The 17,764-nt window shown below is 40.2% G+C and overlaps 1 protein-coding gene across 6 annotated transcripts in view; it reads left to right on the forward strand.

Annotated features, from left to right (window-relative positions):
- The window catches only part of LOC129481027 (calcium uptake protein 1, mitochondrial), a 272,554-nt gene that overhangs the window by 141,102 nt on the left and 113,688 nt on the right, over nucleotides 1-17,764 (forward strand). For all 6 annotated transcript variants that reach the window (XM_055275815.2, XM_063637578.1, XM_055275811.2 and 3 more), the window contains 2 exons: nucleotides 14,153-14,235; nucleotides 16,103-16,300. In XM_055275815.2, coding sequence (XP_055131790.1) covers nucleotides 14,153-14,235; nucleotides 16,103-16,300 — 281 coding nt within the window. The remainder of the gene's footprint in view (nucleotides 1-14,152; nucleotides 14,236-16,102; nucleotides 16,301-17,764) is intronic.

A 17,764-nucleotide genomic window follows, 5' to 3' on the forward strand; every position in this document is an offset into this window, starting at 1 on the left:
CACATTGGTCTCACAGACAGGGTCATCGGTCTTCTTGTTCTATGGTAAATTGATCAGGAAATCCTCCTTTGGCCTTTTATGGGACTGTCCCGGTTCATAATTCTGTTTGGTGTTTGGCTCCTTAGGCTTTCCATTGGTGGAACATCAGTGAAAAACACAGGCTTCCTTTGGGGTCTTTCCACTAATAGGAGGAAGCCCTCAGATCTGGACGAAGACAAATTGAGGGGAAAAAACGGGTCCTTGGTGAAATGTCAAAGGAGATTAAACTCGCTGCCTCCTAGGCAATTCTTCATCTAACAAAATTACTTGTTCCCGTTTGTTGTGCAAAGGGCACACGGACACACATACCATTGGTACGGTGTAGTGTAAACACAATCTAAAATAAGGTCTAGAGGGGAACTCACAGGCAGAAAAGCAGCAAAATTGCCCAACCCCCATCCTCTTGCCATTGTGCAGGAGAGTGTGCTTAGTTGGGTCAGACAAGCTAGAACACATCATGGAAAGGACCCCCATAACTCTCTCTGTAATTACAAGGACAGGAGGCAGGAAACATCCAGGAGTCTATGGAACAAAGGGAACTTTGTGGGTGACAATGTGGTCTTGTTAGAAAAAGGGACCCTCCAAAGCTCCACAGGTGGTATCAGCCTCTTCTTCCATTGAGCTAATTCAGATCTACAGTGCGAACTTTTTGCTGAGGTACCAAAGATACATCTGTATTTATCTGTTCTCACTCTTCCTTCCAGATATTTTTCTTAGCATTATGCTCTACTTGACATCAAAATCATGTGTCTAAAGGGAAAGTTTTGGAATAAAACTGATTTGTTTTTCCCTTAGTTCTTTCACCTACATCTTGTTCAGCAAGTAATAAATATGTGCATACATACATATACATACATACATATACATATATATATGTAGAGCTGCTACAGTCCAATGGAGGGGAGGAGGCATATAAAATAATGATTGATAGATTTTAAAAGTGCATCTTAAGTCCTGTGTGTAAATGAGTATTGTCCTCCTCATAGTAATTTCTTCCTTTCCCACTATTTGGTCCCTCCCTGCAAACACAAGGCATTTAGTCAAGGACTTAAAGGCAGCTTTACATACTAAAAAATACCAACATTCTTCAACTTCCAAAACTGTCTGAACCAATCATTGGTTTCATGTGGTGTTTTTTGTTTCCAAGAAATTTCGGAAAGATGACTTCCCAGTTGTATTTATGTACACCATATCTCCCAGATGTGGCTTAAATTTCTCAGTGATTTATCTTCCTATTCTTCAAGCTAATCATTCAAGTATATCTTTTGTGTTGATTGTGGTCATGGCAGTAATCATTTAATTTAACAAGTCCTGGCTTTTTTCTATTGTTGAGGATTTCACATTTAATTCTGATTATTAGAAAAACATACAGGGTGGAGACCAAATGAAAAATGTACCTGAAAGCAGAACTGAAAATGAGGGGTGGACTGATGGGTCTTAAATATAAAAATGAGTTTTATATTCAAGAGACTTAAGTTTGCAAAGTTGTAAACTATCTAGCCTTATTGTACCCTTTTGTAGCAAAGAATATCCCTTTTTAGTTAATTCAGCCTGTTATGTATGTGTTTCATCCTGACAGCCATTCATCAGGGCTCTGGATCCATACCACCGGTGTTCATATCCCAGCTCTACCATTTATTGGTCATGTAAATAAACCTCAATTTCCTCATCTGTAGTATTACTACAACTATCTACCTTATAGAGTTGTTATGAGGATTAAATGGATTAAGATATATAAGTTACTTCCTTTCTCTTTTTTTTATTTTTGTGTATGTGTGTGTGTGTGTATGTGTGTGTGTGATATAGTCTTGCTCTGTCACCCAGGCTAGAGTGGTGCAGTGGCACCATCTCAGCTTACTGCAACCTCTGCCTCCCAGGTTTAAGTGATTTTTGTGCCTCAGCCTCCCAAGTAGCTGGGATTACAGGCATGTGCCACTATACTCAGCTAATTTTTTATCTTTTAGTAGAGATGGGGTCGGGGTTTTGCTATGTTGGCCACGCTGGTCTTGAAGCCTAACCTCAAGTGATCCACCCGCCTTGGCTTCCCAAAGTGCTGGGATTACAGGCATGAGCCACAGTGCCCGGCCTTGTAAGTTACCTCTAAGTAACAGTGCCTGACCCACATGGTGAGCCCTAAGTAATTGTTAGTTATTATTTTTAAATTAATGTAATATTTCTAAGAACCCTAAATGATTATTGCATGAAGAGAATAGATCTTTTTATCTGGTATAGTCTTGGGCTTGAACCCATTTCAAATCCTAATTCCTCCATACTTTCTCAATAACTCCAGACTTACCTTGATCTTGCCTCAAAAAACATTTTATTTTGTCAATAGAAACTATAGGCCAAGAGGGAAGAGGAGTAATTAGGAAGATGCTGGTGCAGCTTATCGAGTATTTTAGTTTCCCAGTTTAAAATCTGTTACATCTCCCTTGACTGGAGCAGTGCGGAAAAAAAAATCCGTTACATATGCATTTTATAACTGAACCTGTTACTGCTATTAGCAATTCTGAAAGCTTTGGTTCATTTTCTTGGATTTTTTAGCAAGACATTTATAGTATCTGCAAATAATGATAATATAATATTTTTCTCTTTCTAACATGTATACTTCATTATATGTTGCTTTGGCTAGAACTTTCAATATAGTAGCAGTAGTAATGACCATACTGACTTTGTGGATTGTGTTAAAATAAATGTGTCTGGCATTTTTCAGTTAAGCATATGGTAAATCTTAGTTTCAGATAAATATTCTTTGCCATATTACAGAAGTACTTTTTCAAAAAGTGCTCTTAAACTTTTTAATAAAAAGATATGCAAGTAGGAACTTATATATGTTCAATTTTTTTTAATTTTTTTTCTTTTTTTTTTTTGAGATGGAGTTTTACTCTTGTTGCCCGGGCTGGAGTGCAATGGCGCAATCTCAGCTCACCGCAACCTCTGCCTCCTGGGTTCAAGCAATTCTACTGTCTCAGCCTCCCGAGTAGCTGGGATTACAGGCATGTGCCACCACGCCTGGCTAATTTTGTATTTTTAGTAGAGATGGGGTTTCTCCGTGTTGGTCAGGCTGGTCTCGAACTCCTGACTTCATGTGATCCACCTGCCTTGGCCTCCCAAAGTGCTGGAATTACAGGTGTCAGCCACCACATCCAGCCTTTTTTACATTATTAACTGAAGAAAAATGGATGCCCTTTACAGGTATTTTTTAAGATTAAGAAACAGAAAGAAGTCAGAAGGAGTAGATCAGGACTGTAAGGTGGATGTCTAATGACTTCCCATTGAAACTCTCACAAAGTTGCCCTTGTTTGTTGAGGAATAAGCAGGACATTGTTGTGGTAGAGAAGAACTCTGGTGAAGCTTTCCAAAAGGGTATTTTTCTGCTAAAGCTTTGGCTTTCTCAAAACATTCTCATAAGGAGATATTATCATTCTCCTTCAGAAGAGATAACATCTCCTTTGGCCCTTCAGAAAGTCAGCAAGCAAAATGCCTTGAGCATCCCAAAAACTCCGGCCATGACCTTTGCTCTTGACTGACCCACTGGTCTTCGGCTTGACCACTTCCATCTCTTGGTAGCCATTGCTTTGTGCTTTGTCGTCAGGACACACTGGTAAAGCCATGTTTCATCTGTGGTTACAGTTATTTGAAGAAATGCTTTACGAACTTGATCCTGCTTGTTTAAAACTTCCATTGAAACTCTGCTCTTGTCTGTAGCTGATCTGGTTGCAACGGTTTGGCACTCATCAAATGGAAAGTTGGTCAACTTTAATTTTTCTGTCAGAATTGTATATGCTAAACCAATTGAGATGTCTGTGGTGTTGGCTGTTGTTTGTGCTGTTAATCATCATTCCTCTTCAGTCAGTGCACAAACAAGATGAATCTTTTCCTTGCAAATTGATACGGATGGTCTGCCACTGTGGGCTTCATCTTCAACATCGTTCCGTCCCTTCCTAAAACAAGTTTTCCCTTTGTAAACTGCTGATTTCCTTGGGGCATTGTCCCCATAAACTTTTCATAAAGCATCAATGATTTCACCCAAGCTTCACCATAAATTTGATGTTTGTTCTTGCTTCAATTTTAGCAGAATTTATATTGCTCTGATAGGGGCTTTTTTCTAACTGATGTCTTCCCCTTCTTAGTGCTTCAAATTAGATCCTATTCAGACATGTTACAAGTTAGTATGAGTTTATTTTGGTGCAAATTTTTTTTTAAATCCGTGCATAGGTTTTTCATAATATGCATTTTCCATAAACCTTTTGAAGACCCTTTGTGCACGTGTGTATGTGTATATTAAAAATTAGGCTGTGCTCAGTGGCTCATGCCTGTAATCCCAGCACTTTGGGAGGCCGAGGCGGCAGATCACTGAGATCAAGAGTTTGAGACCAGCCTGATCAATATGGCAAAACCCCATCTCTATTAAAAATACAAAAATTAGCCAGATGTGGTGGCTCACGCCTGCAATCTCGGCTACTTGAGAGGCTGACTCAGGAGAATCTATTGAACCCAGGAGGCAGAAGTTTCAGTGAGCCATGACTGCACCACTGCACTCCAGCCTGGGCGACAGAATAAGACTCTGTCTCAAAACAAAACAAAACAAAAAAACAAATTGAACTGTGGTCAGTATTTATAAACTCTCCATGGTCTCATTAAATTTTCTACAAAATATGTCAAAAACTGAGATAGTAATGTTAGTCAGTTTGTCCTTTATATCTAACTAATGTTTTGTTGCATATTTTGATGTATTGTGCTGGTCCTAAAGATACATATTTGTTGTATTGCCATATTCCTACTGGCAATCAACAATACTGAAAATGGCCTTTGTTCTTATTAATCCTTATGCCTTTAGTTCATTTCCACTTGATGCTTATATTACCACCCTGCTTTATGTTTTAGTTTTCTTGTATTTCCCTTATTATTATCTTCTTGCATTTTATTTTTGATATGTTTATTATAAATAACATAATTTGAGGAACTTAGTTTACTTGAATTTGGGGAGATTTATTTGGTCTTCTTTTACCTTATTTTATGTTTTTTATGCTTCTTTGTCACTTTTTTTTTTAGGTCTTTTGCATAATTTATTTATTGGGTTTTTCTCCCTGGTAATTTCAACTCTATTAATGGTGACCTTTGAATTAAATTCACACATAGGGTGTGTGTGTGTGTGTGTGTGTGCGCATGTGTGTGTGTGACTGACCTTTTTACCTCGGATGAAGCCATCCATATCTTTGGATGTCTCCTATTGGAAGTTGAAAATTTTAACTTCCTTTCACTTTCTTTTCCCCACTCAGTTTTTACAATGCCTCAATCTGGCATTTTTTATTCCAAGTTCTCTTTATTTTTAAATAATTTTATGTTATATATGTTCGCTTTTAAGAAGTATTTTCCATACTTTATTATTTTATAACCATTTTGGTATAATAGCTAAGAGTGCCTGCTCTAGTAGACTATTTGGATTTGAATTCCAGCTCTATGACCCTGGACATACTCTCTACTTTAGTCTTCTCTTTTTTTTTTTTTTTTAACTGGAGACGGATATTAATAGTACCGACGTCACAGAATGGTTGGGAGGATTAAGGGTTATATATATAATCCTGGTTATATATATAATAACAGGTTAATTATATAATCCTGATTTATAATAAGCATGTCATAAATGTCAGGTGCCATTATTATTATTGTATTAATAATGATTATTTGGCCAGGCAAGATGGCTCACACCTGCAATCCCAGCACTTTTGGAGGTCGAGGAGGGAGGATCACTTGAGCCCAGGGAATTGAGACCAGCCTGGGCAACATAGCAAGACACGGTTTAAAACAAAACAAAACAAAACGATTATTTAAACTTAAGACTGTTTTACTGATTTTATTTTATTACCTAATTTATTGCTCACATCTTAATTTACCTCATTTTCCTGTCTTTATTTCTTTATTTTGATTAATTTTTCTTCTTCTTGGCTGAATAATTTTCTCAGTAGGATTGGCAGACTTTTTCTTAAAGGGCCAGATAGCAAATATTTTAGGCTTGTGGGTGATAATGTCTCTGTCACAACTACTCAATTCTGCCCTTGTAACTCAAAGGCAGCTATAGACAATACATAAACAAATAGCTAGCCAGCAGGTTACCAACCATAGTTTACCAACCTTTGTTCCAGACTTTTGTTACTGTTTCTTGTGGAATTTTTATTAGGAAGGTTATGTGGATTATACAATTTCAAAGTCCTTGCGTGTCTGAGAATATCTTCTGTTGCTAATGTGGGTAAATGATGACTTCACTTTTGAGGGGGGGACTAGAAGTGGGGAGGTAGACAGGGTCTCGCTCTGTTGCCCAGGCCGGAGCACAGTGACATGATCACAGCTCACCACAGCCTCAACCTCCCAAGGCTCAGATGATCCTCTGACCTCCTGAGCTCAAGCAGTCTGCTTACCTCAGCCTCCCAAAATGCTAGGATTGCAGACATGAGCCATTGCACCTAGCCTGACTTTCTTTTATGGAATTCTTAGATTACAGTTGTTTCCCCTCAAAACTCTTTGGAACTTGCTCTGTAGGTTTCTAGTGTTGTGGAGAATTATGATACAACCTAATACTTTCTTCTTCCTGATAACTAATTTCTTTTCCTCCTGGATGACTGAGGATTATTTTTTTTTTGTCCTTGGCATTCATCATTTCACCAGGAGAATTTTTTTTTCAATTCTGTGTTAAAGGAGCAGGGCTAAGAAGAACTAGATTAATGCATTTACATATCATTAATTTTAGCTACTTTAGATTGCCTTATTGTCTTGTTCTCCCACTAAGGAAATTTCTGGATATTGTATTCCGAAAGTTAGCCATGGAAACTTCTTACCATTTTATCATTTCAAATTGCACATCATATGGGAAACTAGATATTTTAAATGGCAGAATGCTGTTTTACATTATATAGTCTGGTCCCCCTGTAGCACAGTTTCATGGGAGTATATAGCTGCACAACCACAGAAAGCATATTTAGGAAGTAGTCTAATTTACTCTTGTTTGAGGATATTAAATCACTAAATGGTTTGAAACTAAAACTTATGGTATAATCAAAACATTGTTAACAGTGTTTTAAATTATAATTGTAGCACAACCAGAAGAAAGAACCTTGATTTTAATTTTATTGAATAACACAGTGTCTTTTGTAACCAATTACAGTCTATGTGGGTTTTTTGTTTTTTGTTGTTTTTCTGAAGCAACAAATCCACAATAGGTGACCTCAGTACTGGGGCTGTGCACAGCAGGATGTGGGGCAATAGCCCAGCAGTAAGCCTCCCAGGGTTCAACTGTACTAGTCCGCTTCCCTGCAGTGGCCTTCTTTGCCTGAATATAGCTCTGCAGGTGACAACCACAGAATCAGAATCTTCTGGGCGAGCACATGACTGTCCCACCATGCCCATCCTCCTCCTAAGTTCCTGAACCAGCCCTGTCATGGCCGCCATGCTTCCTCCATGCTTCCTCAGTGGCTGGCTTACTAAGCAATATCAGAATTACACAAAGTCCTGAATAATCACCTGGATAATGTGGTTGATCTCCTGTTCCAGCTGCTTTTCTGCCTTAGGGCTTGGAGAGCAAGCAGCATTGGGATGAAGCATTCTAGGTGCAGTTGACCTGCAGCCCCCGGACAGTGGCACTGGAGCCCAGCCATCCTCCCAGCACCACTAGCAACACAGACAGAAGGCACAGAAGCCACACATTGACCAGAAGCTGGACGACCAGGAGCCAGCAAAGCAAGATGCCCTCCAGCCATCTGCTTCTGGCTATTCAATGGGTTATTGAGGCTATTGCTAGACCCAGCTGGGGTCTCCTAGAAGTGGGGCAGTTTCCTTGTCTTCATGGCTAAAAGGACCCAGTGGCTCCCTGAGATGACTGCCCTCTTTCTGTTTTATTTTAGAATTAGGGAAAAGGGGCCAGGCGTGGTGGTTCATGCCTGTAATCCCAGCACTGTGGGAGGCCAAGGCGGCTGGATCACTTGAGGTCAGGAGTTCGAGACCAGCTTGGGCAACATGGTGAAACCCCATCTCTACTAAAAATACAAAAATTAGCCAGGCATGGTGGCGCATGCCTGTAATCCCAGCTACTTGGGAGGCTGAGGCAGGAGAATCGCTTGAACACGGGAGGCGGAGGTTGCAGTGAGCCAAAATCACGCCACTGCACTTCAACCTGGGCGACAGAGAAAGACTGTAAAAAAAAAAAAAAAAAAAAAAAAAATATATATATATATATATATATATATATATATATATATATATATATAGTGCATTTATGGGGGCATTGACCATTTAAAGTACCCCCCAGAAGAGGGCTATTATGATGTTGAAGTTTTGGAAGCAAGTTCTAAGAAGGCTTTTTAGAGACATGATAATAGTTTATATGTATTCAGAGGGCCATCATATAAATGAAGAAGCAGATTTATTTCTCTAGAAGATTAAACTATGACAGTTTTTAGGAGCTACACAGAGTAGATTTGGACTGTGAATGAGGAAAAAAAACAGCTCATTTAATATGGTCAACAATGTTTACACCTCAGAAGTGGTGACCTCCCCCTCAGAAATAATCAGAGGCTGTGTGATCATCCTTACAAATTCAGTGGAAAGCTCATCATTGAATAGAGGAACATTCTGGAAGTTTTTTTCAAAACTCAGATTTCTCTGACATTGCATATCAGTTACCTCATTTATCTTCTAGCATTCTAAAACAGGAATGGGACAGGTAAGAATTCTTTGATAGGAGAATCAAACCAATAGAAAATAAGAAACTTGTTTAGAATCTAACCTATTCATTTTTTCATCATTCCATCAGTGCTACCAAAAAATAATGTAAGGCGGCAAATGACTCATTAGGTTACTGGAAAAGCCAGAATTAGAACTTTAGTTCAACCATTCCTGCCCGTACCATTCCTTATGCATTTTCTATTAAAGAACAGTGAGAGAAATAGCCATGAAATCAACCAGTGAAAGTCTCAGGACAGCTAGTGTTTATCTGATTATGTGACTCAATACACATAGAAAAAGATGTTTTTTCTCCTTACTAAAAACAAAAAATATGCTTCAGGAAACAGTGTAGAGTTGTCATTATTATTATCATGATTGTCAATGGTGGAATAATACTGTAGAAACAGACTTGTAACCAGAACAGACCTAATGTAGCTCTGTATCCTAGTAGCAAAGATTGTTAAGGAAATCTAAGTGAAAGGTGTATAGAAATAAACTTTGTGTAGGGTCTTATTGTTCAAATCAGTTTCAACACTTGTTGAGACCATTTTGGAAATCGTGTAGAAAGTAAATTATGCTGTTTTAGCAGGGGGGAAAGCCTCACTCTTCACTCTAAGTAGCCTAGCATTCAAAAGAATTCCTCTTTCAGGCTGGGCACCATGGCTCACGCCTGTAATCCCAGCACTTTGGGAGGCCAAGGCGGGTGCATCACTTGAGGTCAGGAGTTCTAGACCAGCCTGGCCAATATGGTGAAACTCCGTCTCTACTAAAAATACAAATACTAGCCGGGGGTGGTAGTGTGCTCCTGTAATCCCAACTACTTGGGAGACTGAGGCACGAGAATCACTTAAACCTGGGAGGCGAAGGCTGCAGTGAGCCAAGATCGTGCCACTGCACTCCAGCCTGGGCAATAGAGCAAGACTCAGTCTCAAAAAAAAAAAACAAAACAAAACAAAAACCAGATTTCCTCTTTCAGAACCTTTCTATGGAAACAGGTTATGAGTTAGAATAAACACAGGATACCATAAGTTTTCCAAAACAACTAGACTTAAAAATTGCCCTGAAGGCTACATTTGAGAGGAGACAAGTTTACAAGAGAATCGCTTGACATCATATTCTGTGTAGCATGTTTCACTTAAAGCAAGCTTGTTTTCGGCTTGTTTGTCCCATATGCTTTGACATGATCAGCAAATGAAATTGAATAGGCTGAGAGCTCTTTCCAGAAAGACTGGCCCTGAGAGGCTGGTGAGGCCCAAGTGAGCATGTCCAAGGCTGCAGCCCAGCTTGCCTCAGCAGTGGCCCAAGCACAGGTTCACGGCCTCTGTGGTGTCAGCGCATGTACTTTAACAAGCACTCTCAGTCACTCCACATAAAGCCAGTACTCTGAAAGTAACCATACCAGGATAAAAAGACAGAGAAACCTCAAGCATTACAGGGTATACTTTGTTTGGTAAAATGTATTTAACCTTAGTTGTAGGAGGTGATATTAACCATAATTTGCTAGAATAACTCATTCAGTTATTTAAATGATCTGGGCACATGCCTTCATGGAACTCACAGGACAGTAAGACTACAAGATCCTGATAAAGCTGAATTTGTAAGCAGTCTGTGTCACCTCTGTAATTGTGGAGAGAGGGAATGGGGATACTGCTTTAATTCATGTATGGGAGCATATTGACTTGGCTCTTACCAAATGTTTTCCTATTTCTTTTTTGAGACGGAGTCTCTCTCTGTCGCCCAGGCTGGAGTGCAGTGGCGTGATCTCGGCTCACTGCAACCTCCGCCTCCCGGGTTCATGCCATTCTCCTGCCTCAGCCTCCCGAGTAGCTGGGACTACAGGCGCCTGCCACCACGCCCGGCTAATTTTTTGTATCTTTAGTAGAGATGGGGTTTCACAGTGTTAGCCAGGATGGTCTCGATCTCCTGACGTCGTGATCCACCTGCCTCGGCCTCCCAAAGTGCTAGGATTACAGGCGTGAGCCACCGCGCCCAGCCAATGTTTTCCTATTTCTATTAATTTGGGCTGTATTCCTCCTGATATTGTGATGCCGCTTCCTCTGTCACTGCTTCCTTTCCTTTTCATTGCACTTTAAACATTGGCTTCCACCTGCACTCTACCCTTTTCTTGACCTTCTCCTCACTCCTCAGTTCTGCATGGGCAACTTCCTTTCAGGTTCTTTGCAGCTAGCCACTTGTATGCCCATAAATCCTAGCTTAGACCTCTCTTGCTGAGCTTTAGACCCATATTTCCAACTGTCTCCTGAACATCTTCATCTGCATAAGCTGAGACCCCTTGAATTTAGCAGATCCCATCTGAAATCATTTTATTTCTCAAACCTTTTACATCTATTTGCTCTTTCTTCATGCCATGCAAGCTACACAGTAGTCTAAGCCAGTCATGCTGTCATTCCTTTTCACTCTCAACTCATCACAGCTAACTAATCATTAAGTTCTATAATTTCTGCCTTCTTTGGGTATCTCACATGTGTTCCCTCCTCTCCATTACCACTGCCATCACTGCAGTTTGCATTTTCAACATTTGCAAGAGCTTCTGATCTTGTCTAAAGCTGGCCTTTCTTTTCCAACTCATTCTTCACGCAGTAGCTGGAGAAGTCCTTTATAATTGCTTGATTGTGTCACTCTCCTACTTAAAACCTTCAGTGGCTTCATACTTTCTGCCATTGTTACATTCTCGAGTATCTACAGGAATTAGGCAAATAACATATATGAGTGAAGTGGGCCAAGTGTGACACAATAAGGAAGAATAAGAGAGGACATTTCTGCCTGAAGAAATTTATAATCAGAAGTTTAAAAAACATGACAAACCAGCCGGGTGCTGTGGCTCACACCTATAATCCTAGCACTTTGCGGGGCTGAGGCAGGAGGATCATTTGAGGCCAGGAGTTTAAGACCAGCCTGGGCAATGTAGTGAGACCCCATCTCCACAAAACATAGAAAAATTATCCAGGCTTGGTGGCACGCACCTGTAGTCCTAGCTACTCCAGAGACTGAGGCAGGATTGCTTGAGCCCAGAAGTCTGAGGTTGCATTGAACTATGACTGCCACTGCATTCTAGCCTAGGTGACAGAACAAGACCCTGTCCCAAAAAACAAAAACACATGACAAACCTATCAGAGAGTTTAATGTTGCCTGTGGATCTTCCATTTACCACAGTCAAGCCTAAACTCCCGAGCATAACACAGGCAGTGTTTCTGTGATACTGGTTATCTCCTTGAGATGATCAACTTGGAATGTTCAGCTTTTGCAGAGACTGACATAACCAGTGAGTCATGTTTTGTTGCTTAGTTTTTAGGTCAAATCATGTTAGCATGAAGAGTGTGCGTTTATCATTTTAAGTACCTCTATGTTCACATTAGAGGCCGTGGAACATAAGGAAAGTTTGTAGGCTTTGGAGTCAGTGTTGACTTAAGTTCTATTCCCAGTTCTGCCAAAAAGGATCTGTGTGATTTTTGAGCTAGCCATTTAACTGCTTTGAGCCCCAATATCCTCCTCTGTTTAAAAAATAAAGAAATGAAAGTTTTCAAGATTGAGAGTATGAAGTCAAATGATAAACACCTCCAATTATCTAGCTCAATGCCTGCCACATAGTAACTCCTCAGTAAAATGTAACATTCAGACAGATAGCAAAAATTTGAGAAGTGACAATAAATATACAAAACTAATTCCCCCAGCTGCATCCTTCCCAGCAATTGAAGGCTGGGTATGGTGGCTCACACCTGTAATCCCAGGACTTTGAGAGGCCAAGGTGAGAGGATCACTTGAGGTCAGGAGTTCAAGACCAGCCTAGCTGACATGGTGAAACCCTGTCTCTATGTGGCCTAAAGGAAAGCAAACCTATTGGAAGTCAATATCAAGTGAAGCAGACAATTGGAAGCTGACACACACATGATTTACCCAGGCCACTAAAAACCAGGAGTTTCCAGCCTAGCTGCCTAGCTACCTGAAAATGGAATTTGAGCCCAGAAAGTGTTGCTGTTGACAAATTCATGAGCAGGATGGGAATATGGCCTCTCTAACAATTATGCATAATATACAAAGTTCATTTTACTTTTTTCTCTGCATAAAATCTTTACTTTTTTCATGTAAATGATATTAACTGAAATTTTAATTCAATAGTATAAGGACACATAGAATATTTATTTTGGTTTATTCTCTAGAGCTGTATAAATTTGAAGCACCAAAGGAAGGAAGTAAACAACTTAATTTTCTTTACCAGAACATTTTGTGTGGTAAGGGAGGAGGGTTATTGAGTTTATGTTTTATTTCAATGCACAGAGTATATTAATGATATTATGACTGATCTAGGAACACTAAAGAAACCTTGAAGAGCTTTCATCATTAAGGGAAAGCTTTGTAAAGCTTTGCGTTTTTTCATTTTGTTATTTAAACTTCAGCTTAATTTTACCATTTAATTATATTTAGTAATTTGTGTATGCAGCTGACATGATTGAAATAGGGGACTGAGGCCAGATGCGGTGGCTCACACCTGTAATCCCAGCACTTTGGGAGGCCAAGGCGAGTGGATCACTTGAGGTCAGGAGTTCAAGACCAGCCTGGTCAACATGGTGAAACCCCGTCTCTGCTAAAAATACAAAAATTAGCCAGGTATGGTTGTACATGCCTATAATCCCAGTTACTCGGGTGGCTGAGGCATGAGAATCACTTCAACCCTGGAGGAGGAGGTTGCAGTGAGCCAAGATGGCACTACTGCACTCCAGCTTGGGCAACAGAGTGAAACTGTCTCAAAAAAAAAAAAAAGAGGGGGTGGTGGCTGAGTACCTTACAGTATACTTTTCTGCCTTACCATAGAGCTGTAGTGATAATGAATAAACTAATAAAAGAAACCAACTTGAAATTATCCATGTTGGCAGGGTGACATGCCCAGAACTCCTGACTGTACTTACAATAAAGAGACTAGAAGGAACAAAGTAGAAAGCTGGCTTGTTGTGAGGGCAAGACTAAGATGTAGTGTTTCAACTTCTTACTTTGCAGCAATATGTCTCACCCTAGACACACTTTCTTGCCCAGATAAGTAATACCATATTCAAGCAACAGAACATTAATATTACACAGCTAAGAAGATGGTGTCTCTGAAAGCAAAGCTAAACCATTTAAGACAAAGAATGTTTAAACAAAAAGATAGACAAGTGCCGTCTTTACTGACCATAGTACTACTCTTCTTCGGCTTCAAGGAGTATTCCTAAAAGGGTGATCTCAATAAAGCAGTTTCATTTTCCATTTATTGAGACTTTGACTCAGTCACTTTTATGGTGACTTTGATATTACATTTTAGTGTTTAGCCTTTTGTTTTTCTTTAAAAAGGGATTTATTTTTGGTCAATGCCTTTTAAATATTTTTTTTCTCTCCTCTGCAGCTCCTCAGAGAAATTTTGAAATTGCCTTCAAGATGTTTGATTTGAATGGAGATGGAGAAGTAGATATGGAGGAGTTTGAACAGGCAAGTTGTCCTGGAGAGTTCCTCTAAATACATTAATATTTAAAATGCATTTTCATGTGCCTTGGAGTTACCTTAGCCTTGGTCAGTATACTCAGAGGCTATTCCAATTTTTGAAGTACCTAAAATGTCATTTCTCAAAATAATTCTTTGAACAGGTGGGTTGGTTTTATTTGTTTGTTTTCACTCTAAATGTAATGAATTATTTGAACATACCATTAAGGTCACGGTTGCTCTGATTCTCCAACATAAATTAGGTTATAATGCCTCTAGCTGGGAAGCTAAATTATGGCAATTCAACATTTACCAAAAAGCTGCTATGTGCTAGGCAGTTCCAGAATACAACGACTACATATTTTCTTAAAGGATTTCTATAAGAGAAGGAAAAATGGTGCCATACCTTTGACTATAGTAGGTGACAATTTCTAAATCCTAGGAATAGATTACATTTCCATAGAACTTCTGCCATTGGGGAACCATGGTGCTTCTCCAGATACAGTTATTATGATTGCCAGAAGTGGTCTCAAAACAGAAAAACTGTATGTATAGGAAAAAGCATTTTTTGTATTCTCAAAATGAGGAAAGGGGCAAATATTCCAAGAAGTGGGAGAAAGTATCAGGTACATTATATAAGGTAAGAAACTGGGCTGGGCATGATCACTCATGCTTATAATCCCAGCACTTTGGGAGGCGGAGGCGGTGGGGGGACCACTTGAGGCTAGTTTGAAACCAGCCTGGGCAACATAGTGAGACCTTATCTCTACAGGGGGAAGAAAATTAGCTGGGATTGGTGGTATGTGCCTGTAGTCCTAGCTACTCTGGAGGCTGTGGTGGGAGGATCACGTGAGCACAGGAATTTGAAGTTGCAGTGAGCTATGATTGCGCCATTGCACCCCAGCCTGTATGACAGAGCAAGATCCTGTCTCTTTTTTTTTTTTTTTTTTGAGATGGAGTCTCGCTCTGTCACCCAGGCTGGAGTGCAGTGGCACAATCTTGGCTCACTGCAACCTCCACCTCCCGGGTTCAAGTGATTCTCCTGCCTCAGCCTCCTGAGCAGCTGGGATTATAGGCACCCACCACCATACCCGGCTAATTTTTGTGTTTTTAGTAGAGATGGGGTTTCACCATCTCGGCCAGGCTGGTCTTGAACTCCTGACCTCAGGTGATCCCCCCACCTCAGCCTCCCAAAGTGCTGGGATTATAGGCATGAACCACCACACCCGGCCATGAGAGAGTTTTTGAGTCTCCAAAACAAATGTTCATCCTTTCCTGAACAGAGATTTTCTAAGAGGATCCCAATTATAAAGTTGTCAGGCTGTCTGTGTTAGAACCCTAATTCTGCTACTTGCCAGCCACTTGACCTTGAGCAAGTTATTTAATTCTGTGTGCTTCAATCTCATTTATAAAATAAGGATAATAGAACCTATAAGATTATTGTAGGCTGGGCGCGGTGGCTCACGCCTGCAATCCCAGGACTTTGGGAGGCCAAGGTGGGAGGATCACTTGAGGTCAGGAGTTCAAGACCAGCCTGGCCGACATAGTAAAACCCCATCTCTATTAAAATACAAAAAGTTAGCCAGGCATGATGGTGCGTACCTATAGTCCCAGCTACTCAGGAGGCTGAGGCACGAGAATTGCTTGAACCTGGGAGGTAGAGGTTGCAGTGACCTGATTTTGTACCACTGCACTTTAGCCTGGGTGACAGAGACAGACTCTGTCTCAAAAAAAAAAAATTGTTGTAAGCGTTAAAAGAGATAATTATAATACAGAGTAGGCAAACAGTAAACAATAGTTCTGATTCTTACTTTTCTATGTTTATGTTTTTTCACTTCCTAATATTTTTCTGGATGCGGGTTTGATTCTGTATTAGGTTCAGAGCATCATTCGCTCCCAAACCAGTATGGGTATGCGCCACAGAGATCGTCCGACTACTGGCAACACCCTCAAGTCTGGCTTGTGTTCAGCCCTCACAACCTACTTTTTTGGAGCTGATCTGAAGGGAAAGCTGACAATCAAAAACTTCCTCGAATTTCAGCGTAAACTTCAGCATGATGTTCTGAAGCTCGAGGTAGGTCTTCCTTAGACTTAGTAGATCCATCACATGTGGAACTGATGGGCAGGAGGGCCTGTACTATAGGCATTCTTTCCATTTACCTCCAGCTGTGAGAACTGATTGGTTTGAAGCTTATCAGTGATTTATAAACTGACAGCAGATAGGAAACAACATGTTCTGTGAAAATGTCATGAAGTGAAGTATTTCTGGAATCGAAAACCAAAAACCTCTAAATTGAAAATCTTAGCTGTCTTTGTATGCTCCGTTTGTGGAGAAAGAAACTCAGGGGTCACAGCAGTTCTCAATCTGAGCATATATTCCTGCTTTTTTGTTTATTGTATGGAAGACACCAGAAGATGGAGATGAAGAAGGATGGATAATTGCAAAGGTAGTAAGAGCTGGAAACACACAATGTCAGAATAAAAATATGTGTGCTTAATATAAAATATATGTGCTTAACCAGACACAGTGGCACACACCCATAGTCGCAGCTACCCGGGAGGCTAAGGTGGGAGAATCGCTTGAGCCCAGGAGTTTCAGAGCAGCCTGGGCAACACAATGAGATCCTGTCTCTTTAATTGTTTAAGGCAATGTTGCTGAGATTTGCAAAGGTATCTTACTGTGTTTGGGGATTTACAAGTTTACTTTTCCATTTAAAGTTTAGACTATCATGCTATTCTAGCTATTTATTCTATTCCATTCAAAACATTGATCAAATGCCTTCTATATGTATTTTTGTTTGGAGACAAAAATCTAGTCTCTAATTTCTTGACATTTTTAAAAATTCTCTTACACTGGTGTTTCCCAACCTCTTTTTCTTTTTCTTCTTCTTCTTCTTTTTTTTTTTTTGAGACAGTCTTACTCCATCAGCAAGGGTGGAGTGCGGTGGCATGATATGATCTTGGCTCACTGCAACCTCCGCCTCCCAGGTTCAAGCAATTCTCCTGCCTCAGCCTCTCGAGTACCTGGAATTAGAGGCATGTGCCACCACACCCGGCTAATTTTGTATTTTTATTAGAGATGCGGTTTCACCATGTTGGCCAGACTGGTCTTGAACTCCTGACCTCATGTGATCCTCCTGCCTTGGCCTCCCATAGTGCTGGGATTACAGGTGTGAGCCACTGCACCCAGCCTCTCTTTTTCTTTTAACACATGCCCTACCTTAATATTATTTGGAATTTCAAAACATTAAATACTGTAACTAAAACAGGTGAAAATATTGGAGAAAGGTGCTATCTGCTTTCCCATGTTTCCCCAAGATTCTTATATAGGATTTCACCTTTTCCACCCACTTGTCTCAATTGTGTTGTTTCGTTCAATGTCATTTTGTTGTAACAATGATGAGCGGGAACAAATCGATTTCCCCCTAGAGCCACTGTCTGTGCGGAGTCCCCTGTCTGTTTGAGTTTTCCCTGAGTACTCCAGTTTCCTCTCATATCCCAAAGATGTACATGTTCCGTGCACTGGAGTGTCTAAATG

Source organism: Symphalangus syndactylus, chromosome 4 (assembly GCF_028878055.3).
Source record: "Symphalangus syndactylus isolate Jambi chromosome 4, NHGRI_mSymSyn1-v2.1_pri, whole genome shotgun sequence".
Taxonomy (NCBI): domain Eukaryota; kingdom Metazoa; phylum Chordata; class Mammalia; order Primates; family Hylobatidae; genus Symphalangus; species Symphalangus syndactylus.